This window comes from Helicoverpa armigera, chromosome 7 (assembly GCF_030705265.1).
Source record: "Helicoverpa armigera isolate CAAS_96S chromosome 7, ASM3070526v1, whole genome shotgun sequence".
NCBI lineage: Eukaryota > Metazoa > Arthropoda > Insecta > Lepidoptera > Noctuidae > Helicoverpa > Helicoverpa armigera.
In genome coordinates this window covers 2,058,003-2,084,775 of record NC_087126.1, presented here as the reverse complement: position 1 = coordinate 2,084,775, position 26,773 = coordinate 2,058,003, and the positions used below count along the sequence as shown (strand labels likewise).

Sequence of the window (26,773 nt, the reverse complement as noted above, 5' to 3'; positions counted from 1 at the left end):
GATCTTAAAACTAATGAAAGTTAATGAAATAATGAGCGGTTTTATCGCTAAGTCATTTTCTGCGTCCTTACAGACTGATGTTAATACATATGAGGATCTGTAGCATTAAGAATTAATGCATAAATATAAGAGCGATCTCTTCCAGACAACCTAGATGGCTGATCCTACGGGAGACGGCTATCACTAGCTGTTGCTTCTACAAAACTGGCTGAAATATATAATACAGTTTGTATATATCTCTGTCTGTTTGATACTGACCCACATGTCGTTGTGCGGTTGGGGTGACAGCGAGGCGGGGGCGGACGACACCGCTGAATCCTCGTCTGACGGAGCCTCCTGCAATAAAACAGTCATTAAGTATTAGGTTCTCTACAAAGGCATAATAATACGCGCTAGTACCTACATCTGCAAATTATTCTGTCAGAGAATGTAAATGAAATGTCAAACACACGATCTTCATTTGCGAAGGACAATAACTAACATACCATCTTCATATTTTCATCATCATCTATCCCAAAGATGGTGAACCCATACAAGGTGATAACCAAGTTTGCATTGATCCCTTCGCAGAAACCAATACCCAAATACTATAAGATACTTTATGCCAATACCTATTGAACGATAGGTAGTTAGATCAGCTCTCAATAGCCGGACATACAAGACATACAATTTACCTTTGATCTAATATATTAGGACAGTAACATATAATACATAGGTAGGTACAACAGGGCAAATACTCGTGATTGTAGAATGCAGAATGTGACCTTTTTCAAAGCGTGCGTGATTCGTTAGAAATATGTCTGCGTGCCTTACATTAAAATTATTAAAGCCTTATAGTAAAATGTTCAAATGGTACAATATTACCAAATATCTGGTACTTACTCTGTAAAAGGTTTCTTTCCGATGTTGTATGCCTGTTTTCAGATTTTCTCGGTTCGTTTTCCCTTTTTCCTGTAACAAAAGAAAGGTTAAATTAGTTAACAGTTAATCCTGATTGAAAAGTTAAGTTAAACTCTATTTAAAGAAATATAAAAATTGACCGCCGAATCTTGATTTAAAAAACAGATGTCAAAAGTTCCAAGTAGCGATTTATGACTATTATTAACCCCTGTATTACAACATGACTCATTCCACGCCCAAGGTGCATACAACATCTTAATAACTGCCACATACCTACAACCAATTTCGTAACCAACCTTGCACCTACATCAATCTTGCACTATCTCCCATCTTTCAAGCAGGTTCCTAATTCCCCGATATCTGTCAGCAATCGGCCCGCGGTCAACAGCTGTTGTCCGTTCCATAAGTCTGACCGGGTCGTGACCAGAACAGAGTTGCCACATAACGAAAATAAAAGTACCCGATACGTATCGTGGGAGTCCAACTGTGTAATTTGACTGACATGGGCGAGTATGAATGGGTGTTAGTTTTTGACTCCAATTTGTCATTGTAACGAGATCGCTGATTGTTTTAAGGCTTTAATTGTATTACGCAAATGGTATGTTGTAATCGAGATTAGATTCTTGTCTTAGAACAACATTGTTCAGTTGCCTCAACGCATTAATGTGTTCACTAGTGAATTAAATGGACATTAGCGTCGGTGAATATTAATTGAAAATTAATAAATATAAATTCCTTATAAACCAAAGTGCCTATTAAAATACAGAGTATAATACCTACCCATGCAGAATAAATACTAAATCTTCTTGCCTCACCGTGGGTACAAGTTTAAGCGCCTACTATAATTTTTATAGCAAAGTTTCTTCGGTGCGATCTGTGATTCTTTTTTGGTTAGGCGCTCTAAACCTGTGTAGTGTGTATACTTCATCATCATCATCATCATCATCAGCCTATCGCAGTCCACTGCTGGACATAGGCCTCTCCAAGTGCAGTGTATACTTGTATAGTCTTAATTGCAGCGTACAACTCTATCTTCAATTCACATTTTCTATTTCACTTTTCCAATACAGGTATTCTCGAACGCATAATCTTATGGTATAATTTCCCACAAATGGCTTTACAAGCTACTGATAAGTATGTATTATGTGAACTTTTGCACTTATCTTACATTAAGGCCAGTTGAACCGGTTGACAGCAACCCTTTATTTTAGAGAAAGCTTAACCCGATCTTAACATGGATAGACTGCTAGACTATGTGAATTTTTCTCAGAGATAATTATTTAATTGAACTTGTAAGAATTTGTTTGGCATTTTCAATGTTCAAAAACTACCATAGATTACTAAATAGGTACCTACTATTTAAAACGCCATATAATATGTTTCATCAAACTTCCAATCATTCATACTTTAACGAATGGTGTTAAAATCAATGTTCGCTAAAAAAAGTTAATAATTCATAATTTTTACGCAAATATACATCATCACTTATACGGTAATGTTACGCATCTAGACACACGGCAGTGTGTCCGCCAAGTTCGAGCAAAAAAAGCGACACACCGGCCGTGGGTTATATTACACGAACCATTTCGGGCCAAATTCGACCCCCCTGTAACTCAAAATCTATTTTATTTACGCATATCAAATTTCTAGTATCTGTTGAGACCCCCTCACTTATCTAAAATACAAAATTTCATTAATATACCTATTGTAGGTCTTGAGATATTGACGTCAGAAAATCGCTATTTTTACTATACACTCACTGACTGACTGACTGACTGACTGACTGACTCACTCATCAAAAACCTAGACCACTTCCAATGGTCGTGTTGACTTGAAATTTGGCATGGAGGTAGGTCTTTATGTCAAGGTAAAGGGAAATATCTGAAAATGGCCAAGTGTGAGTCGGTTTCAAAATAATGAAGGTGTTTTATACCCGGTGTAAATTTATACCCCTAAGGAACTAATGGTCGTATCGACTTGAAATTTGGCATGGAGGTAGGTCTTTATGTCAAGGTAAAGGGAAAAATCTGAAAATGGCCAAGTGTGAGTCGGTTTCAAAATAATGAAGGTGTTTTATACCCGGTGTAAATTTATACCCCTAAGGAACTAAAACGAACTAAATTTATTTATATTTATATAATATATCTTCGAATGGTAAAAAGGTTCGTATTTAGTCAAAGTAAAGTAAAAATCTGAAAACGGCCAAGTGTGAATCACTTTCGAAAATAACGAATGTGTAACTTTGATCCACGAACATAATATATGATAACATGTCATGTCAGTCAGTTGGTAAATCTAGTCCATTTAGTTAATCTAGTTCATTTCTTTGTAAGAAACATAGTGCATATTAAAAAATCTAAAAAATAGTATAAATGAGACATTTCTTTAACTAACTTCATCATAAGAAAAAAATAGAATAAACAACCTTACAAAAATAAATGAAATCCCACCCAAAACACAAATGTGAAAGACTGCCAAGTTCGATAATATGGGAATGCTTCGCCTATAAAAGAAGTGAGATCTGAATAAGTACCAAGTTCCATACACATACCTCAGTTAAAAATAGTTACTTTTTAATGATGATTACTTGGCAAGTTTTAATAGAAAATTAAATACTTGATTCATTGCGTTTAGTAGGTTTATAACAAGGTGTATGAAAACTTGCCAAGTAACATCATTAAAAAGTAACTATTTTTAACTGAGGTATGTGTATGGAACTTGGTACTTATTCAGATCTCACTTCTTTTATAGGCGAAGCATTCCCATATTATCGAACTTGGCAGTCTTTCACATTTGTGTTTTGGGTGGGTTATATTACGACAAAAACCGTAAAATCAGTTACGAACAATGTCATGATTTGGCGCGAAATGTTATACGATTACCAATATTGTGCGTTACAAAATTTTCATTGATGTGCGTGAAAATTTATTTGGAAATAGTGTGTCTACTGTTTCTTTTTAACACGCTTATATTATTTACCAAGAGAGAGATTAAATATAAGTTTGTTATTGATTCTCATGAGTTTAAATGTCAGACCTGAAAAAGATTTTCTAGGTGATACAAAATTGGTATGAATATAACATTTAGGGCTATATTCAATTATTGTAAAATAATAATCCCACCAAAAACATTAAATGTAAAAAAGCCAATCCTCTACGCAATTCCTCCACCGTAAAAAGTTTTGAGATCGCATAGAAGCCAAGTCCTGTTCAACTTTATTTGTAATAATAAATCAATATTTTGTGACCATATCAATAGTTTCGTTCACTTTACAATAATATTGACTTGGCCATGAGCACAATAAACTACAAATATAATACAGCATATCTTGGAGAGATGAAAGTCAATCATGAAGTTTAATATCACAGAATTAAATACTTTTAGTTTTTTCAATTGTTACTAAATGACCGACAGTCAGTATCATCCAAAATCATGAACTGCACATTTCCTATGGCGCATGTTTGGTCCATGGTGATCTCAAATTCCAATCAGTCCAATCGTAAAATCATGTCCATATAGAATTTATCAATTCAATGGTATTTACACATTATTTCAGGGAGCGACTATTAACTTGTGCTCATGGCCAAGACAATATTATTGTAATGTGAATAAAACTATTGATATAGTCACAAAATATTGATTTATTATTACAAATAAAGTTGAACAGGACTTGGCTTCTATGCGATCTCAAAACTTTTTACGGTGGAGGAATTGCGTAGAGGATTGGCTTTTTTTACATTTAATGTTTTTGGTGGGATCTAATTTATTTTTTGTAGGTCTCCTTCTTCTCTAAGTATATTACATGCAACTAACTAAATATATAACAAACTAAATATGTAGACCTAAACTAGCACGTAAACAACATTTTTTTTAAATAAATTAAACAATTTCGAAATTGTCGAATTTTTTAATCGAATATCTTTTAGAATAAAAGAGATTTATTTCAGAGGTAGATGGCGCTATCACATGAAATTATTTGTTTTTTTTTTAACTAAAAACCGTAGCGCGATTTAGACCAGGACAACGCCATCTATCGAGCGAGCATGCAGTATTTATCGCACTGCATTAATATGAAGGATTTTATCATTATTCATTTTATTTTAACCTAGCATTTTTATTCATTATGTATGTATATTTAATACATAATAACAATATACCACACTACGTAACAATAAAACAAATAGTAACATTTTGTACATAAATAAATAACAAAGTTATCAATGCAGTCAAAATTCATACACAATGTTCTTGAAAAACCGCAAATATAAATTTGTTTCCTATTTTTTTATTAAGTTTTAAGGTTTTTATAATTTTCCCTTTATATGTAGCCAATAACCTATCTTGGTGCCAAATTTGAAGGTTCTAAGTTTGCTAGAAGTACCTTAGACTTTTGATGATCGGTCAGTGAGTGAGTCAGTGACAAAATGGTGTAACTTTGATCGCTCATAACTCGTAAACTATTTATTCAAATTTCTTGTAATTTTGGGACTGAGCTTGTTCTAATACTTACTCTTGGTCATCGAAAACCTAAACTCCTAGCTTTGTTCACATGGAAGATACAGGGGGCTGAAATAGCCGCGAAACGCTTCGAGAAAAGATGGTACGGCCGTGCCCGCTTTGCTCGAGTCTTGGCTGGGGCACTGCCGTGCCCTCAGATTTTGGTAACCATCTTCTCTTCTATCTTAACAGTTGATATTTTATTTATTGTACGTGAAGGTACAGCTTTAATACTCTACATCTAATTCAAATAGGCACTAAGCTGGAACCAATTATTCGATACCGAGATAATAATAATTGCTATTACACTTCTCGATTCCCTTGCGAATCGTTACTATTCGATTAGCGAAAGTCGATAGAAAGTTGCAATGCTCATGTGATCATCTGTAGTTATTTGCGAGATCATGCTGCCCTGATTCGATAGGGTTGTGATTTGATTGATCGATTAGACCATTGTATCGATGCATTCTGATATCGATTCTTGATTTATAATTTGATTGCAATAAAGGAATAATTAAGTATTTACTGTCATTTGAACATCTTTAGCAGTCGTGAGTTTCAGAAGCCTGAAAGTCTAAAGATTGTTGAGAAAAGTCTAGAATACATTCACTGTCTGAAAATAGACGATATTTGGCTTCACTAATTGAAAAGATAACTTTTACATTTAACTTCAATTGTGTAACCAAAATAAATTACACAATAAACAAACGCATTTGTATTTAGCACATCAAACCAATCAAACTTCAGCTTGCCAACATTTCGAGCCAAATTAAGTAAGTGATCGTCCATTTCATACTCTGGAGGAATAACAAATAACGATCGGCAAATCCAGTCCATCAGAGCTCACGTACTTAATGACGACAATCATGCCGACTTGCTTTGAATCACTATTTAATTCTAAAACCATTTGGAATCTGACCAGAACTTTCACTGTATTGTTCTAAGCAATTAGTATCCGTAATGAAAGCTAAGAAAGTCAAATATTGTTCAAAGATTCAATAGGGATGGGCAATGCTCGATGACGTATGTCGATATGCCGAAAAACTGGTATCGTGACCCGGTTATTTTTTATAATGTCTATACTTACGTATCTATGAGTCATGTTTTCGCTATTGATTATGTACTTGCCTAAATTGAATGTAAATATCAAGTTTCTTAACTAAACACGAGTATCAGTTGGTTTAACAAAGCGGTTGATTGACAACTTCAAAGGTAAGACAATGAACCGCGGTTCAAGAGGTCATTGATACTTTCAAATATTATCGATATTAAAATCAATAAAACAGTATCATATTTATGTAATAACGTAGATATTTAATCAGGTATAGACCATCTTTATTTGTAGTTATCTAGTTTACATTTGAAGACCCATTCAAAAGTTTATTGAATCAAACTTAACTACTATAGAGTCTGTACATTACAGCCCTTTCGCAACAATATCCCTATTACTTTGTCCTAGGCATAAAATGTCCTTGCAACTCTGATAATGTCCAAGTCATAGAGTATTTGTTCAAAGCCAGTTTATTTGGCCCAGTTCCCATGCTCTGCAAGTACTTCGACAGCTTTAGACTATTTGCCAGTATATTGATTCTTATGTTTCATTGTTCGACTTTTGTTTCATAATGTTTTAGAACAATAGATTTGGAACTGACGTTTGTTTCAAGGGCTCCAGTTATTAATTCTGATACGGTATGTGAGTTAATTGCTGATGCGTGTTTAGGAACTTGTTTATCTTTAATTCCTTTTGTGGAAATGAATTTTGTAATACCTTTATTAGAATTGAATTAAATAAACCTGCAATTAGAGTTGGCTAGAGGATTTCTGCTAGCAGTAAGGTCAAAACAATTGAAACTCTTACTTTTATCAATCACCCGAACACATACAATAGGATGTCGTAAAGTTTTCGGTTTATTTACACACACATACAACAAAACCTCTGTATTTCCATCACGCACACTTACAACGTGATCTGTTTTCTCAAACGAATGATTGTAACATATGGCTACTGCTTAGTAAGCTGAAAGGGAGGATCGTAAAGTAAGAAGGTAATTTTTGTTTTTGGGAATAAATTATATGGAAAGTAAGTAGATGCATCTTTTGAAACATATTAATCCAAACATTGTAAATCATGTATACAACTACTTCTTGGATATGAGATGATATAAGGGAGCAAATAGAGAGTAGCAGTATAAAAAAAAATGTTCTGCTAATATGTCCATACAAATTTTCTATAAAATATACTAGCTCTTTTCCCTTCAATTATTAAATGCCAAAAGGTCTTATTTCGTCACAAGTGATAATAATAGCAAGAAATTACACTTCTATCCAAATTGACAAGTCACGAACCTTAACAATGATAAACTAATGCCATTTGGTTGGCAATGGAAGAATTAATATTAAGTCTCAAGATTCAATTTCCACATCTGAAACATTTTCACACGAAGCTGTGTGAAGTTTGTGCGTGAATTTTATTTTTTGTTAATACGTCAATGACTTAATGCAGTGCACTGATTTATCGACATAGAAGCTGTTTATCGTAATCTCAGAAAATAACATTAAGTCTGCTGAGCCGAATCAGTTAAGGAATTTTACAATACAAGCTTATAGTTAAAATATATACTTAGGTTATGATTTGTATTCAATTGAGATATTTCCATGAACAAGAATACTAGTCACTGAAATTCAATCACAGTTCTCAATCAAATCATAAATGTCAAACTAAATAACATTGATACCAACAGCGCTATTTACATGATTATCGTAACTCAATCGGTGTTTATAAATTAAAATTTCACTGCCTGCCATGAAGTTGACAAAGTAAATCGACGAATTAATACTTTAGACTGCACAAAACAAGTTCTCATACCGATTATAAATCACATAACACGAAATGCTGTAAATAACGCTATGTAACACAGACAGACACGATAATTCATGTTTATCGTAACTCGGTATAAATCCAACACTATCGACGGGATCGATCTTGTAATAAATCGAAAGTTATCGATTAAGGCGCCGCACTAGTCGTGAGCAGGTCCTAGCGATTACTACTTGATAGGTTTTGAGAGAAATTGAACAAGTTGTTCATTCATGTGGTTTAATGGTAATTTGGGCTTTTTATGACGCTAATATATCCCGGAGAACTTATTTGCTTTAATTAATTTCTACTTACAAGACTGGCTAATTACATTGAGGCTATTCAAAGAGAACTTGTGTAGGCACTTATGTAAGTTGCGACTGAAAAGCAGCGCCACCAAAAAATCCTTATTCGTCCTGAGTATTTTCCATAAAAAAGACAATGCAATAATATAAAGACAAATTAGTGTGACAGAAATGTTGCCATCCCTTCTTCAATTTTAACCTTAAAAGGCAAAGCTCTAATACATGTAATGCAAACAAAATAAAAGGCAACACATGGGAAAGTGCGACCTTAACTGTGATCCGACCCTCCCGTTGTAAGCCGTAATGACGGTCATTACCAAGGAATAACTTGTTCCTACTATGTGGTGGGATCTTCCGAGTTAGCTCTCTAGGACCTACTGAAGACATGTTGTTGAAGATTGATAAAAGAATTAGGGAAATTATGGTGTGAATCTTTGAAGTCCTAAAAGTCAAAGGCAATGAAGACCTTGGTCTCAAGCAAGATGTTCAAATGGCCACAATTCTTTTTAAATATTTTTATCATCAATTTACAATGTTATCTTAAAATACATACTTACTCATAGATTAAAACTATAGCTAACGTCATGTTGCCAAACGAGCGAGCCATTAATCTCAAACTACACAATATACCAATAACTAAATAAGACAAGTGACAACTTAATTGAGAAGATAAATAAACGTCTAAAGATAAAACGTGTTCGATGGTGATAACAAGTTTCATAAAAAGCTGGGTCGTCGCCGAAACCTTTGACATTCAGTGATGCGCTTGCACCGGCCGGCCGACTTTCACCGCTGCATCCACGTTTCGTATCGATTACATTCGATTAATCGATTATGCAATCGATTGGACGCCCATTGTTTTTCGATTTTCTTTAACGATCCATTATTTTATAGGAATTCGTGCCTAAACTGTTCATGTAATATATGAATGGCAGCCAATCAGTGGACACGGTATTTTAAATTGTAGCGAGTAGTTCGACGAGGTGCTTAAAGATTTTTACTGCCGTATTATAGTGACATACAAAAGCTGGTGTGGTAAAAAGTCGTGGTGGCCTAGTGGGCAAACAACCAACGTCTTGAGTATGAGGGCGCGGGTTCGATTCCAGGTCAGGCAAGTACCAATGCAACTTTTCTAAGTTTGTATGTACTTTCTAAGTATATCTTAGACACCAATGACTGTGTTTCGGATGGCACGTTAAACTGTAGGTCCCGGCTGTCATTGAACATCCTTGGCAGTCGTTACGGGTAGTCAGAAGCCAGTAAGTCTGACACCAGTCTAACCAAGGGGTATCGGGTTGCCCGGGTAACTGGGTTGAGGAGGTCAGATAGGCAGTCGCTTCTTGTAAAGCACTGGTACTCAGCTGAATCCGGTTAGACTAGAAGCCGACCCCAACATAGCTTGGGAAAAAGGCTCGGAGGATGACAAAAGCTGCATTAAGATTAAACGAGTACAGTTTTACGACATTTTGATCTCATTCTGTAACCTGTAAGATTACATACATACTTTAAAAGTCATTAAATGTGAAGCAAAAATTAAATGGTTTGACCTGCATTAGGAGCAAACATTTTATACAGCAAGTTTAATAGTTTATTTCGAAGCAACATCAGATATCAAAACTTAATTGTTTATCAATCAAAATATAATATCCAATAGAATAGCACCCACACGAATCGGGCCCAAAAATAAATTTATTAACCACGATTATAATACAGTTCTCATACAAATCACAATAAAAGTAGGTTCGTAAACTTGTGACCCGCACATGTAGACGCTTTGGGAAAGTGGACAGAAGTGGGACGGTGGACCACTTCGTCCCATGTGGGTGGAACACCTGTACGATGACCATTTCATATGTTTGTGCTATCTTTATGATCATGTTGGAGATTCTCCATGATTTTTAAGTAATGCGATACTTTTAAAGATATGGACACGCTCTGTGGGTATCGCCAAGTTAGATGCGAGATTCGAGATTTCGAGATAGTGTGCACATTTTTCTTTGAAGTGGAATTAACTATTAATGGAGATAGCTAAGAAGACGATTTCTTATGACCGTTCTTGAGAGTGCATCTGGCTCATTTACTAAACATTCATTGCATCACTGACAAAGCTCTGTGACAAATCTAGTTAGATGATTTATTTACATTATCAATATCAACCTATGAAAATGTCCACTTCATGTGAGACATCCCAAATTTTAATTGCATCTATAAAAGTGTGAGAACAAAGTAGCCAAAAAGGTGTTTATTAAACCTCAGTCTTCAACCACAGCAGCCTTACAAGATAAAATCTCCCAAGTCTGGTTATCGAGACATGATGAGTTGCGCAAATTCTGATGCACGTGGGAATGCAAGCACTTCCGTTAGTACATTTACTTGTCATGAGCGTCAATGAAGCGTGACCGAGGCTTGAATCACCAAAGATACATATAAGCCTAGCTATAACTTGAAAATGAGCACGTTATTTAATTATGTCTAATTATGTGTATTCGTGGACTTGTAGGGAATAATATTTTAATTTATATCACCTTGTTTTCGTAATAACTTTAATGAGCATAGCAGACCTTACCTGTTTCTTCTCCTTAAAAGTAACATCTAATGACATGTTTCTAGTGCAATCATTTATAAATTCCATAACTAAATGACCATTCATCAAATTCTCTATCTAAACGATGCTGAACCCCAAAAAAATGGAAGTATTCCCAAAAAAGTCGTGTAACATGATACCGAACATGAGAAAAAAATCTAAAACATAGTTCACTGAATGAACCCGACTGACAAACCGGTTCTAAGGAATGAATGTAGACAACCAAAAAGGGATCACAAGAGCATTTTTAAGTTACCTGTATCAAATGCTACCACAATACTATTGTTGCTTACTTGAGTCTTATCTGCTAGGTAATAAGTACTATTTTTATCTAAATGAGCTTCAAAATAATGGTTGTCAGCATAACGCCCGATATTTTATGAATGAATTTAATAATAGGTTACAAGTTCAAGTTTTTTTTTTGGGAGACCATTGAGAAAATTGTTGTAGCAACGTATTTTGATTGAATCTTGCATTATCATTACTATGGAATGTTTCGATTATGAGTTTAACTGCATTAAAATATTTCTTTGTGTGAGTCATGGCATTATCAAATCTAATGGCATAACGTTACAATCAGACAGTCTTTATTAACAAAGCAATAATTTTAATAACAAAGTGCGAATTTCCTTATAACATCTTCCGCAATAAAACAAAATACAATAGAAAACAAAAATTTCCTTATTGACATAGCAGTACTAGTTTCCCGTCAAAAATCTGTTGTAAACAGCTAGAAAGACGAAAGGCTCATTGATATGTCCCACTTAGGTACAGGTTTTAAGTATACCTGAGGTCTGCCCAAGAATGTATGAAAGTCAAGTAAAAGGTTAAATTGCACAATACCGAAGTGAAGCAGTAAATAACTTGACGACATGAAGAACTTTTACATTTTTACATAATAATGATAAATACAGATTTGCAGGTAAAAAGAACACGTAAGAAAGCTTTGAGATCGGCCGGTTTTAAGAATAAAGCTAACCTGAGAAAATATACACTGAAAACTAAAACACATGATAGACAAACAGGGCTTAATCGCTTAGAAATCCATCACATTTTTAATTAAACTCTATAACCATGTGACGTAGGTTCACAAATCAATCAACAGCTCGCCTGTCTAAACCTTACACTGCATTTATCCAATTAACACCTACATTGAACAGCAGTACAAAATCTATTGCATGCGTGTTGCAACACATTAACAGCTTTCCTAGTACAAGTTGTTACATAATCTCTGTTGGCATCGCTGATATGTACTGTTAATATCGGTTATTGATTACTTCGGTTAGTCAAATGACCTGTCTTGAGATATGAGTCCCTGGTAAGATTGATGGAAGAAAATATGGAACTAAGTTATGTCATACATAAAGATTTTTTATTTTCATTATCCTCGTGGTAATAAGGCACGAGAGAAAAAGGGGTATTTTAGATAAAATTTAGCAGATAAGAAACGAAAATATCTGTTTGAAGACATGTGCATTGTGCATCTCCCACGAATCTGTTCTTGGGGGACATAGCGTAAATACCATGTTTGACAGGCGGATAGATATATTTCTGGAATATTTTTAGTCTTAGAATGCAAGCTATTTTGTTTTCTTAGTCCCTCACAAAATTCTGTTACTAAAGAATATTAATGCTGGTTTTGCAGTTAAAACTTGTGAAGCTATAAGGCGCACGGCAATTTGCTTTAAAAAAAAATTGTACGTTTTATAATGTCGTCTTCACGTTGTTAGTGAAAAATTAGATCACAGCATTTTGGCATTAAAACTCAGAACCAGACAATATTATTTCAATCAAAGATTAGTTTGACTACAAGAAGCCGTTATTGCTATCGGAAGCACAACTAGAAGTCAATCACCACTGACAATCACGGGCTCTCGTCAATCAGTAGTAAGTTGTAAGGCAAAGGACATAACCTAATAGTCCACATTGAAACGGGTATAACCTGCTCGAGCCAGGTACTCCCCGGTCATTAAGGGTAAGTACTCAACAGCGGAAATGTGTGCACGCTAAAAAATGTAGTAGAAGTCGACATCCGACAGTTAATGGTTAGACTGTATGGCTGGTACTGGGGATTTCTTTGTTGCTAGAAAATTGAGGAGAAAATAAGGAAGTAACTAAAATATTTGAGATTAGACCAAAACTGTTTATCAGGCCTCTACGTAGAAAATGACTTTATGAAATACATAAGTTAACTGTGATACTTATAAATTACATTATTTTAAGGAAAATTCCTGCAACAAGCATTTCAGCAATTCATATTTCTTCGAAGTGTCAGTTTTTATCGCATACAAAAACCACAAAACCGCTTTTGTCTGAAGACGTAAAAATAAAGCACTCGTTTTAGTTTTCATAAAACAGTTAAAAACAGGCTTTCAGATTATTTGAAATAATGCTATTTATCCGTAATTTTTTGTGGGTTTATTCTTGGTATTGCTTGAATTTGTGGTGTCATGGAAACTTCGCCTTATGGCAGCTTTACCGTTCATCCGGACCGGTCTGGTACGGTCCATGATGGATCACCGCGGTGACGTCCAACCACCGTTCGAATGTCAACGTATAAAATCTGGGTGAATCGTAATTTACCCAAATCAAAATTTTTGCATTTGCCCGAATTCTCTGGCGCGAGCCCACTTTCTATATAATTGCTGTATTTTTTATGCACTTTCCTGATGTTACTTTTAATTTCAAGGAAATGTATCCCAAAAAGACCTCTAGCTTTTCTGCCGAATTAATTACTGTAATTGTTTCTGCGAATTAGGTACCTACCCAGTTGTATAACCAAAATCTTGCTATTTTGATAACCATCAATAGTATAAAATTCTCTACCGGTAGATCAAACACCGAACTAAAAAGAGGCCAAGAGAGACAAACAAGAGAAACTCATAGACACGATGATTCGCCAATATGTCTGTGCGTCTGTTCCCACGAGCGCGCACTGTTTGACAATGTGCACGCGCCCTACTGATAGATATGCATGATATTAATATTGGCTTGTAAGTTATTGGGAAAGAAAGATCTCTAGTTTAGTTGCAAATCTTTAACTCGTGGAATTTTGACGCGAAATCATACAAATGTAGGTACTAGAAGATCCCGCATCCCGAAGGAACTACACATTTCCCGTTTTGCAAAGGCGCTAAAAAGTATCCTATGCTCGTTTCTTGTTGCTAAGCTATATCTATCCATACATTTACGTCCAAATAGATTCAGCTGTTGTTGAGTTGTACTTTACTGTTAACTCGTTCTGGCCTACTTAAACAGTCCATATTTCTTTTGTCAAATTAAGATGGCCCAATCCCTGGATCATCGATGTCCTTGACAATAATTATGAATGCCCCAAAGAACAGTTACAACTCGACCATCGTCACTTATATCCGTATTGGACAATTAAACAACATAAAACAACAAATAGGCACGCGTAGCCGTCAATGACATACCAATATTTTATTAAACTTTCTTCGCTCAGCAGACTGGGTCAAGTTTTATAGCGTCGCTTATGTGTGTGCACGAGGTTAATGTTCACAATGCTATCATAAATATCCTGGACTAGCATTTTGAAAGCTCTCTAGTATACAAGCATTGTTGTCAACTTAAGGCAAACAGGTTCTGTAGAGATGATCTATGAATTGGACGTGCGTAAGATTTGTTTAGCGCTCGTGGCTCCGGCATCCGGATTTGATAATGTGAATTTCTAGTATAATGGTAATTTTAATGAGAGATATATGAATATATTTTGCATATGAGAAAGATTAAATGGTTTGCTAAGAAAGTTGATGTACGCAACATAAAATTCGGATCTCAATATATCAATTGGAATATAAACTTATGTACTTAATCTGCATGTTCTAAGTTACATGATTTGCCTGCCTTTGGTGTGTGTATCTGAGTACCACTTTAGTCGTAATTGCCAATAATCACGTATGTAAATCAATAAAAATAATTTTCAATGACATTGCGTAATCCAATTGTAGTCGATTCAGATGATTATGTGAACAATCGACTAATTTTCGACGAACGTAGAAAGGAGGTCGGTAACTTCGATGACTAATATTGAATCAATCGATATTATTTTCTCCATTTTTATGCTCGTAAAAGTAATCAGTGATCTATTGTTCTTCTAAGACATAGTCTTCTTATGATATGGTTTTTATTGATAACAGTTAATATACCTACCTTTTCGCATTATGAGCTAAAATGCTGCTTTTTCCTTTGCTGGGTTGTTAGAAGGTACTTCTGTGATCTGTTTCCCACGAAAACAACTTAAGGCATATTTTACTGTTACTAATATTAAACAAAAGCGAAATGACACAAAACAATTGCCAGGCAATTTATTTCCTAAAATCTTAAATCACCAACAACAATCTCTTGCCCGCTAGTATTCATAAATCAATCCTCTCACTACTTCCAATTTAATCGATACCAATTTAAAGTTCAGCAATTTGGACGCACCGGAGAATCGAATAACCGGTGTCCGATATATCGGCCCATCTCACGCGCAGAACGGGACCGTTACATAAACTCCTCACGACTCGATACTGAATGGAATCGATTCAAATATTCGTTTTGTTCTATTATTTTTGAATCAAATAATAAAAGGCGTTCCAATTTACGAGTTCGATTTTTAATTCTGGTACCTATTAGTGTAGTGAAGTTCCTACCTACTTACACTGCGATGTCATCAATGTAAATGAAAAGAATAGAAATTCTAAATCAAAGATTTGATAAGACACTGACGTAAGATCGATCACGTGAATTGCAGTGTTGCAATTAATAAATGAAATAAAAATAACTATTAATTACATTCAATAAAATGATTAAACTCTCATGAAAGAGACGTTCGGTTACATTTAAAACGCGAAGTAATTGCCGAGCAATAAGACTACAACGAGTTTATAATTGCTGGCAATAAATACTAACCTACAAACAGCTGATCGGATACTCTACTTTTTTTCCTACAGGTGTGTGCAAACCGGTTACGTAACTAGCCTCGTAAGGAGAAGGGAATGGCTCCATAGGTTCCTGGGCCCAGGTGTTAACTGAATCAAAGTAGCCTTATTTGTAAGAGGATATAATAACAAGGCTTCACTAAAAATTTGGTGAATTTTGGCTACCCAGAAACCAAGTTATCTGAATTATAGTAAAAGTTAGGTTATATTATAACATTGTATTTTTTATGTAATTTGCGAAATACTTCTGAATCACTTCGGTTGTGTAATGGTTTTATGCATGAAGCATGTGAAAGCCTAACCTGTTAGATCTTCGAGACATCACCCTACGCAGCGGCAACCGGCGCGTGCCCTGGACTTTGGCCGCGTTTCCACTGACGCGGAGCTGGGCGGAGAGGAGCGGAGAAGAGCGGTGAAAAGTGGTCAGTGTTTCCACTGAAGCGGAGCTGGGCGGAGAGGAGCGCAGCTGAGCGGAGAGGAGCGATGAAGAGCGGTGAGTGGTCAGTGAGCGGAGCAGAGCGGAGTGGAGCATGCTTTTGGAATCGCGCATTTTTACAGACACACTGCACGCGAGTCACGCACCGCCCCGCTCCGCACCGCTCCGTACCGCCCGCTGTCCTCCGCTCTGCACCCCAATGCTCGCTGTCCTCCGCTCTGCACCGCCTCGATGTATGAATATTCGCTCAGCTCTGCTCCACCCGCTCGTACTGTTTCCATTGAAGCGGAGCGGAGATTTCAAGCATAATCATTGGTCAATTTGTGCACCGCTAAGCTCCTCTCCGCCCAGCTCCGCGTCAGTGGAAACGCGGCCTTTCGCTATAGTCGAAGACAAGTTTCTACTTGCAATTTCCTGTAACCTATAAGCAGCAGGAACCAACCTTTTAAAACTAAAAAGGAGAAGGAAGTAAAATAAAACACCAATATACTTAATAATTAAACATGTATTATCATTCATCTTCAATTATTATTAGAATGTCATCTAAAAATTGTGCAGGGGGTACGATATTTTCTTGGAATCTTGCCCAACTGAGATACCATATAATGCACATTACATGGGCACAGCAGCCTACAGTTCTTCTACCTACAATACAATTACAATAATATGATAATATTGAATCTCGTCCTCTTCGACAGCTATCAACTAAAATATAAACAAAATATGTTTTGCGACTTATATGGCGGGATTGTATTCGGCCTCGCAATAACCAAGAAGTATTTGAAGCTGACAGCTGTCGAAGAAGGCTGCTTACCTCCCTGCACACTTCTATTATAAACCCATCATTTCCCCGCAAATGTTCACCAAAATAGGACCGTGCCTGCTTTAATTGATATGTACCTAAGCATACAAGAATTAATTCATCATATGACAACTGGGGAAAATCATTTAAATTATCATTATGAATAGTTATTGTTTCAAAATCAGCCCTACGTCTATTATATTGGTTGTTAACAATAAAATCACCTAATATGTTATGTCTATTCATATTTAAATTAATCTGATTAATGATAGCCCCACAGTCTATTCTATCGGTTATGGGAGGGTGAAACCTATTTATGAGAGCAGCAGCCACCTTAAAATCTCTTATTAAACTTCTTGAGGCTGTATTAAAATAACATTGCCTGAATAATTTGAAATCTCTTTTAAACCTACCGTTCACAATCTCAACGACCCAACGGCAAATGGTGACTGCCCTCGATTTGTTTGCGTCAAGTGTTGACAGCTGTGTTTCACCCTGCGCCAAAGTAGCAGGCACGTATGTCCTATATCCACATTGGTTTAACAAAGGTAATGAATCTCGGAAACCCTATCCAGTATAAATACATCACCATTTTGGAAAAATCCTGGAGTGGGTTTCCACTTAAAATTCATGTCTCATTATATCTGAGTCTGACGTGGTAGCTGGATAGGGGCCCAAAACATCAATGATGTAACCATCTGTGCACACCATTAAAAAGGTTTGGTTAAGTTCCTATATTTATGCAAACTGTATGTTTTTTGATATAAATAATTAGAGCTTTTTCAATATAACAGTAAGTTCCATCAAATATAGCGATGGGCCTAGAATCTCCTTCAAATAAAGCACTAGGAATGGCTAAGTTCCTTTCTTTTATTTGTTCTCTAGTGATGTGTTCTAAACCTAAGTGCCGAGGCACAAAATGTTCAGTTAATATGTCACGGGCTTGACACAGCCACTTGGCTAAAGTTTTCTTAGATGTTTTAAATAATGTTGCTAATCTTTCATTTGAGTCCCCACTTCTTAATTTGATAAGATAGGCTGCTAAAACTGAAGAACTATTACGAATTTCTATCAATTGTGGAACCTCATCAAATAATTGACGGAACTGAACTTTAGTAAACCCGATCCAGGTATGCACAACATGGTCGTCCATATTATCAATATTTTCAAAATTCAAAAACCTTTCTTTTGGGGTTTCTTTTAGTGTAAACATATCTTGGATATGTCTTGCAGTAAATGTTTGTAAATAATTACTCCTTAAACTATCAAGGAAGTCCCATGCCTCAATTACTAAATGTATATCACAAAGTCGATTATTTTGTGGTACATAATATTTATGCTCATTAAGCAACATTTTTCTCGTTGCTAGAGGAACTCTATATCGTTCAGTTCTCTGGCAACCTTCTATGAAGCACCGTCGCTCTGTTTCAACTGCCCGCATATAATCTGGCAATACAATTGTTGGTTCAGGGTGCTGTTGTACTGGTTCCACAATTGGGGCACTTGGTGAATGTAGTTCCACTGAGGGTTCATGCACATCATCATTACCTTGGTTTTGTTCTGGTTGAATGGAAACATTCTCAGGTTCGTGTAGAATGTTGTCATGATTTTCATCCAATTGTCCAACAGAAACACCAACTGATGATTGGGCTGGCGGTGGGTTACTTTGTGAGGAAGTCGAAGGACCTGTACTCATATGAACAGCAGCTCTGTCTGCTAATATCCAACAGGAATGGCATATACGACTTGCCTCGTCCACCTTCAAAAAAATAAAAATTCACTATTATACTATAATACAGTAGTCCAGATAGTAATAAAAAAAACCCTAACCTAACCTGTGTCGGGTGCCCTTGTCTTTCAGTTAAGTGTTTTATTTTTATGATTTAGTGCTAGTTTTAAATCATGTTAGCTTTACAAATAAATGTTTTATTATTTTAACTAGCTGAACCTCACGGTTTCACTAGCATCTTTGTTTACTGCTCCGCTGCTATTGGATGTAGCGTAATGTTATGTAACCATTCTCAATAAATAGGCTATCTAACAGACAAGATTTTTAAAGTCGGACTAGTAGATTCTGAGATTAGTGCGTTGAACGCACCAAACAAACTCTTTCACTTTATAATATTAGTATAGATATAGTTTAAATAATTTAAAATATAATACTAAACTATCTTACCGTTTGTGGTAGAATCCACTCTCTAATCACATTATATATCGCAGATTCACGAGCAGAATCATTACGAAGAAGGTGGTTGAACCGCCGGGCTAAGAGTGAACGACCACAGCGGAGACATACGCTTGAATGGCCAACTTGGGTTGGTGCATCAATCGCACGTCTTCCAAGAACCACATCTTGGGCCAAGTCCCAACATGCTTGGCATACAACGTTCTCACTGGTTACCTGAAATAACATAACCATTTAAATCTTGTTCAACCCCTAGTGCATGTTCAATAATGTCGATGTCACAACCGAGACCGAAATTGATTTATCGGGACTCGAGGGTGACCTTCACTTTTATAAGAGAAATGATCAAACTCCACATTCCACAGATTAAAATATATGTCTATTTAAAGGCACACAGCGGGCGCGGCGCGGCGGGACGGACGGCGACGCGACGCTGAGCAGTTGTAATGTACTAGATACTATGGACGACTTCACACAGAGCGATAGTTACCGTCGCGACGAGCGGGACGGCTCTGTGTGAAGTCGTAGTCATCTAGATACTATGGACGACTTCACACAGAGCCGCCCGCTCGACGCGACGGTAACTGTCGCTCTAGTACATTACAACTGCTCAGCGTCGCGTCGCCGTCCCGTCCCGCCGCGCCACGCCCGCTGTGTCCATTACAACTGCTCAGCGTCGCGTCGCCGTCCCGTCCCGCCGCGCCGCGCCGCTGTGTGCAGAGACCTTAAGCTAACTAATTGACTATTGATCTAATATAATACTGTCCAATAAACCGATAGATATGAAGTTAAAATGGCTTGCTAAAAGCACGATTTGAATATGTAAAAAATGGGTAAAAACTTACAGGCTGAGATGCACGCCACTGACGAATAACTGTTAAAATCGCCTCATCCTCCAAGACTTTTCTTCCAATAGAATTACTGCGACCAAGCGCAATCGTACAATTCATACAGCGATCCATGTCGTCGATATCCAATCGATAGGCGTAACAGTTGTCCAAAATCGAGAGCCAGGTAATTCAGAGTAGCAAGATCCGTCGAAAAGCCAAGGTCGTGGGTTTAAATAGTAAAACCAGGAAAATATGTGCGCACTCAGAATGAAAGAAAACAAACGAGTGCATCTGTCAGTCAGTGACAGACGCATGCCACCAACAAGTGTTGCCGGAATAAAAATACAGTAGATTACTAGTAATTCAGGCATTTCAGGCATTATTTAATCGATTATTTAGTCTTATTATCTTAATTTAAGTTTTCTCTCTTCCTGGGTAGAATCCTGGTACCATATTTTGTGATTTTATTTAAAAAAATGTAACGGTTTTTTTAATACATATTTCAGGTAGTTAACTGCTGGGCCCAGAAGTCCCCTTCTCCTGACATACATGACACTTATGTCAATCGAGAGAGCGATTATCTATGCGCATTTTGTTTTTTTTTTCGACACCGTTAATCAACGCGCACAACAATTTGCTACTGTCATTCCATTCGATTAACTATAACGGTGAAATGATTCGGTTTAATTTAAATGTCACATATTATTATCGTATTTATGTCAGACGTAATAATTTACCTGGTCAACTCGCAGTTTCCTGCCCAGCTCACTTGCTCCGCAGTCCATTCTTTGCGTCTGTAACAAAGAGAGATGGGTTTATTTTAATTGCTATAAAAAAGTTACAAGCAGTTACAAATTATCCTAAACAAAAGACTTCAGAGTAGACTAACAAAAAACTAAGACACAGTTTTAATTTTGGGTCTCTGCCTCATTAACTTCTCAGGTTTTTTGCTACCATAGTATTATTCAATACAAATAATATTCATAGTTTTATTTGATACAAAATAAGAACTTGAATATGCAATACAAAGATAACAGGAAAGCGATCGGCGTGCCTGCATCCATCCGCTGAGAGAGAAGCTTACGCGGTTTAGCATCCGTTAACACACGCCACACCATTTCAGACTTAAACAGCCAGTAATACGATTCATAATGAGCACTTTCATTATTTTGCAAACAACGTTGTATTTGTACTTAAACATACAAATATAAGTCTTATTTCAAATGCCAAAGAGGTCGTTGCAAGTGCAAATGCAAAAGATAAGTATGGATGGAAAGCTCAGCTAATGATTAATGACAGCGGTGTCGGGATGTTGCTAATCATGGCCGAGTGAGAATCTGCAGTTGGACGCGATGCTATCTCTTTAATAATGAGTTTATAGTTCCGGTGGCATTAAAAAATAATTACGATAACCTCTGACAAGAGAACTGGAAGTCCTGTGACCAGGTGGTATAGTGACACAACCATGAAATAAGAAAAAGTAATGAGACAACGAGATGACTGATGAGCTTAGTGATTCTTACTTTCAAAAAGTGCCTTACACCATATCTTTTTGAGGAGTTGTTTTGAACCCACTCACTTACTAGTCTTGGTAAATATTGGCTCTAAAAAAGATGACTAGGTATACTATAACTCAATAGATCTATGTATGTATAGAGTCATCTATAAATCATTAGCAATTACAAAGTTCTAGTAAGATTCCTCAATCAAGTCAAATCGAGTGAACGGATTCAAAGGAATGCTTAATCAGATTCCAAGGTCTGATCGAGTCAGTACAAACAGCACCAGTTCCATGAGGATACAACAAAGGACATTCGTGACTGCATCATAAACTACTCCGTGTCTAGCAGAACTATTTACTGTGGATTACAATGACCGCGCCATCCGTAGTCCGCGATTGGATATTGAATTACGACACTAGCTTCATATCAATTACGTCTTCAATCTCTAATGGATAAACAAAAGATGGATTAGTTATTGAAATCCGCAATTAATTGCAAAACTAAGAATTAGTTAGCGGGATTCGAGTGATGGTGTTACCATTCTCTTTTATTGCCATACGTCTTATATCGTTAACAGTTAGCACTCTGGCCCATCACAAGTTACCGTTCCTATCACAAGGTTTAATTTTGATTTTAATCAAAATCTAATTGTTATTATGTGAAATTATGTCACAGTGATACATATAATTACTTAAAGGATACGGGACATTGGGGCTTCACTATCTTTAACGGTTTATTATTTGCCTCTGTAAATTAAACTTCTGTATCATTAACATTAACAGGTGCAAAATAATTGTTATTACCTATTGTTACTCAATTACCTCAGCCGACTCTCCCTGCTTGCGTGAGAAGAAAACAGTTTTGTTTTTCTTTCTTTCTTGTGTTATCTTAAAAGCGATCGTTAATCACTTTTCATCTTAGAAACTAGGTTAAATCGTATCTTTGTTCACCTAATTTTTATCTTCATTCTAAACCAAAGACTTAAAATTAGTACCATAAATAAAATATGTCAGTTCATTTGACCCTTGTCAAACTGACAGACCAAAAATGGCGCCAACAGATTATTGTTCCCGCTAATTCTGATTCGACACGCATTTTAATCCTGCCATTCTACCTGACAAAGGAATCTGTACGATACAGCCTTTTTCGAATTAGTCATCAAGGAGCAACAAACCTCTATGCTGATTTGCATTTCATTATTGTTGCTTATGGAATGGGTTTTCTTCTATTTAGGTTCTTAATTCATTACTATCTATCTAACAGATTCGATCAATTCAAGAATAGGCTACATCGACCCTCTAAGATAATGTTGGTGTCAACTGCTAGGATCTGTTATATTTCTTAATACCTAAAATAATTTGTACTCAAATCAATTTATCATTAAACATTATGGTTGTGCGATGTTATTTTAAAGTATAATAATGCCGGGAGTACTGCTTATTGATTCCATTCATGATTCATGTCGTGCAATAAACCAGTGGCTTCAATGTTCAAACAGCTTGTAGCTTTATCTTCAATTGCAATCACTTTTACAAACATTCGAACGTTAAACATAACTTTATGATTGAGATATACATCAAGTTCATTGCTCTTTTTTCTTTGGATTTGTTTTATCTGCTTTCTTTTTTGTATTTTAAGGAACGTCTTACCAAGCTGACAACACTTAGTATGTTTTTTAGTAAAGAAGTGTATCTATTTAATAACCAAATTAAATATTAGTCTCGTTTACTATATTTCGGCGTTACACAAAAGATTCAGCAAAGCTTTTTTTCTTAGAATCTTTAGTTCAACAAAAAAGCTCAAGTTCTATTCAATATTGCTTGTGGTTTTTATTTCTTTCTGGTCCATCTATTTCATGTTTTAAATACTTTGGCATGTTTCTTTGAACTATTCGGTTTTAATTATAGGACTCGAAACATAAAACCTTCTTCTAGACTTGAAAGACATGGCTGAATGACTTCTTGGAAGAAACCTTATGGGACAAGTTTTATTCTTTATCTTTCAAACTTAGCGTTTTAACGGCTTTTAGTCTAAAAGTATTGCTATTGTCACAATCGTAGACGTATAGGTATCTAATATTCTACAGGATTCAAGTAACCCATTTTCACTTTGTTTCCAATTTAATCACACAAGGACTAAAAATCCTCCAAGTATTTGACCTACATCTATGTGAAGAAACAGTACCTAATATGAAATTCACTACAAACCATGGATGGTTAAACATAATGTTTCGTCAATCGCGGAACAAACTGCGGTAGGTATCGAATTCATTTGAAGAATTATACAATAACATTAGCGTATTGTGTGTCAGTCGCAATGGCAATTGGTGCATGACAGATAAGCTTCACACCTGCTCCATAATTGGTGCCAACATTCATACCAACACACACCAAGATTTCTTTGAAAATACCGCCGAACAGCCTACTAATACCAACGTTGGCAATAGTTGGGGCTTGCACCGGTTCAGGTGATATACTATCAGAAGGTTTGCCAAATTGAGTTGGGGCCAACATATCAGATGCCGTATACTTTTGTAATACCTTCGTATGACGAAGAAAGTTCTTTTAGTGATTAGGTTATGCGCATTTTTTGATTAGCTAAGGCATTTGAAGGAGCCTCTAGTGAGTATAGCTTTGCTGTGTTCAACCGTAAGATTATCAGTTATGGAGTAAATTCTATATTTTTTGTTACTGTGCCTATTGAAGCATTATTTACCTTTTCATTTTCATAACGTCCCTTAAATAAATTAAGTTTCATTGTACAAATAGGTTTTTTCACCACCATCTGATTGATCGGCTAAAACCTATCAACCACATCGTTAACCGATACTTAGATATGTAATTAAAATTTGACTGTTCGAGGATATTATGATTTATTGCACGTGGTACGGTGGTCGCTGTTAATATTTTAAAGTGTAAGTAATAGATGAAGCCTTGACATACTAGCATATAAAAAAACATATGACATTCCACTGAAGAGAATTTAGTATGTTTTTGTTGACAGAATTGTAAAGTTTTACACTTTTGTCAAATTAGCACCTATTAATCCTCTAAAGAATCTTATTAAAGCAATAGGTATTACAAAACAGCCTTGGAGCACTACGATAAAAATAAAGTTTCTGGAAAAGCTACCTAGCTTTTGTTGTAGGCATATTTCTTCTAATCAGCAAATCAAATTTTCGGAAAAACTTTAGGCGAATAGCAAATTGAATAAGTTTTAGTGCAAAAAGTTTGACATAAGTAGGTGTAGAGGTTGAAACGCGAACTGCGATTGGAAAGTATAAAGATATAACAGCTTAACTCACGCAACTAGCGAAATACTTCAAATAAAAGTGGTCGAACATTTCTTCGAAGATCTACGGCATGTTTGAGAAATTGTTGATTTCGTAATAGGCATTTCGCTATTGGATTTAAATAATCATAAATTGCTTAGTTTTTCTGATAATCAAATGATGTAAGGTTTTAAAGTTTAATCGAAGAGGAGGAATTCAAATTTTTTTTTCTAAGAACACCACATAAACCACAGGGAATACTTCTCACCGTCGCTTCTGAATGTTTTCTATTTACCTTCCCACCCCATACTCGTAGGTACCTCCCGAAACTTAATAAAATCCCTTGTCACAACTCATAACAAACACAATAGTTACTACCATTGCTTCCTGTCCTCCCTATTAACATAATCATATGCAAACTGTGTACAGTTTCATAAGACACGCCGCGCCCTTTTGATGCCCAAACTGGGCTTAATTCATTCAGTCCACGTCGATTTGTATTAATCTTTCCATCAGTTACAAGAACAATGTTTGTTGTACATTGTGTTGAATTGTGCGAAAACAAATGAAAAAAAAGCATTTCCCAAAAATACAAGTACCTAATGTATGCGACTTATGCAATTACTTTTTAATTATATGGTTGTATTAAAATTCATTATTCATTATTCCCTAAATTATCTACATACGAATATCAAAAATACACGAGAAGACAGAAAATAGAACTTATATACAGAGAATAGACAAAAAATATACTTTTTAGGTATATTAACTCAAGCCAAGAACTCAACCATCGATACATCTAATCGTAAAACGAAACACGAAACATCCAAACACGTGCCTAACTTATCCGTTTCCCCAATAAGGAAATACACTACAAACATTAACATAGAATCGACATAAATAGCCCACAATGTCACTTAACTTACATAACAGTTTATTGACCCCACCTTATCACACGTTACAAGTCCCTATAAGTATGTCATTAAGCCATTTTAACATATTAACTTCCTATGTGACGTAATAATGAAAAGTGTTATGTAAGGATGAAAGTGAGCCGCGCCCACTTGAGATAGTAGGCTGATGTCACAGGAAATTAAAATACGCCCTAATATGGTGATGATGGCGTTATCGTGTGATACTGCGGCAAAATAATGGATTAAAGTACAGTTTTAAAAGCTCCATCTCTTTATTACATCGTTTCAAAAAGATTTAATGATCATTTTTTGCAAATAAGGCAGAATTCAGATGTTTACTAAATTAATGAGCCTTTCAGTAAATAAATACCACTGTCAAGCTAACATTGAACTTAGAAATATGTGTTTTGATTATAATAATTTTTAACCGACTTCCCAAAAAGGAGGAGGTTATCAATTCGGCCGGTATGTTTTTTTTTTTTTTTTCTATGTATGTACATCGATTACTCCGAGGTTTATAGACCGATTTACGTGATTCTGTTTTTGTTCGACTCGGAATAGCTGCCAGTTGGTCCCATAGTCATCAGGTCAGGATCTGATGATGGAAACCCTGAGAAATCGAGGGCAACCTTCGAAAGTTGTAGGCATACATAGGGTAAAAACTTAACACTCAGGTGTACGCCTAAAAGCACTATTCAAAACAGTGAAGATTTGGAGCTGATCTGATGATGCAAACCGGAGAGGGTC

At 35.9% G+C, this 26,773-nt stretch overlaps 2 protein-coding genes across 5 annotated transcripts in view; both read right to left on the bottom strand.

Moving 5' to 3' along the window:
* The window catches only part of LOC110382218 (axoneme-associated protein mst101(2)), a 120,709-nt gene that overhangs the window by 14,101 nt on the left and 79,835 nt on the right, over positions 1 to 26,773 (bottom strand). For all 4 annotated transcript variants that reach the window (XM_064035560.1, XM_064035559.1, XM_049847562.2 and 1 more), the window contains 3 exons: positions 21,077 to 21,133; positions 883 to 951; positions 259 to 336 (listed from right to left, as the gene is read on the bottom strand). In XM_064035560.1, coding sequence (XP_063891630.1) covers positions 259 to 336; positions 883 to 951; positions 21,077 to 21,133 — 204 coding nt within the window. The remainder of the gene's footprint in view (positions 1 to 258; positions 337 to 882; positions 952 to 21,076; positions 21,134 to 26,773) is intronic.
* Positions 18,049 to 20,897, bottom strand: LOC126056557 (uncharacterized). The gene is made up of 3 exons (XM_049850027.2): positions 20,355 to 20,897; positions 19,501 to 19,725; positions 18,049 to 19,083 (listed from the first exon to the last, which is right to left on the bottom strand). The coding sequence occupies exons 1-3, from the start codon at positions 20,469 to 20,471 to the stop codon at positions 18,049 to 18,051; spliced, it is 1,377 nt and encodes a 458-aa protein (XP_049705984.2). The 5' UTR covers positions 20,472 to 20,897.

What these genes read in the sequence shown, in the direction of transcription:
- LOC126056557 (XM_049850027.2), bottom strand. Translation starts at nt 20,471, where the DNA reads ATGGATCGCTGTATGAATTGTACGATTGCGCTTGGTCGCAGTAATTCT. An exon ending in AGTGGCGTGCATCTCAGCCT is followed by an intron (nt 19,726 to 20,354) that starts GTAAGTTTTTAC and finishes ATGTTATTTCAG; the next exon opens with GTAACCAGTGAGAACGTTGT. An exon ending in AGTGGATTCTACCACAAACG is followed by an intron (nt 19,084 to 19,500) that starts GTAAGATAGTTT and finishes ATTTTTTTGAAG; the next exon opens with GTGGACGAGGCAAGTCGTAT.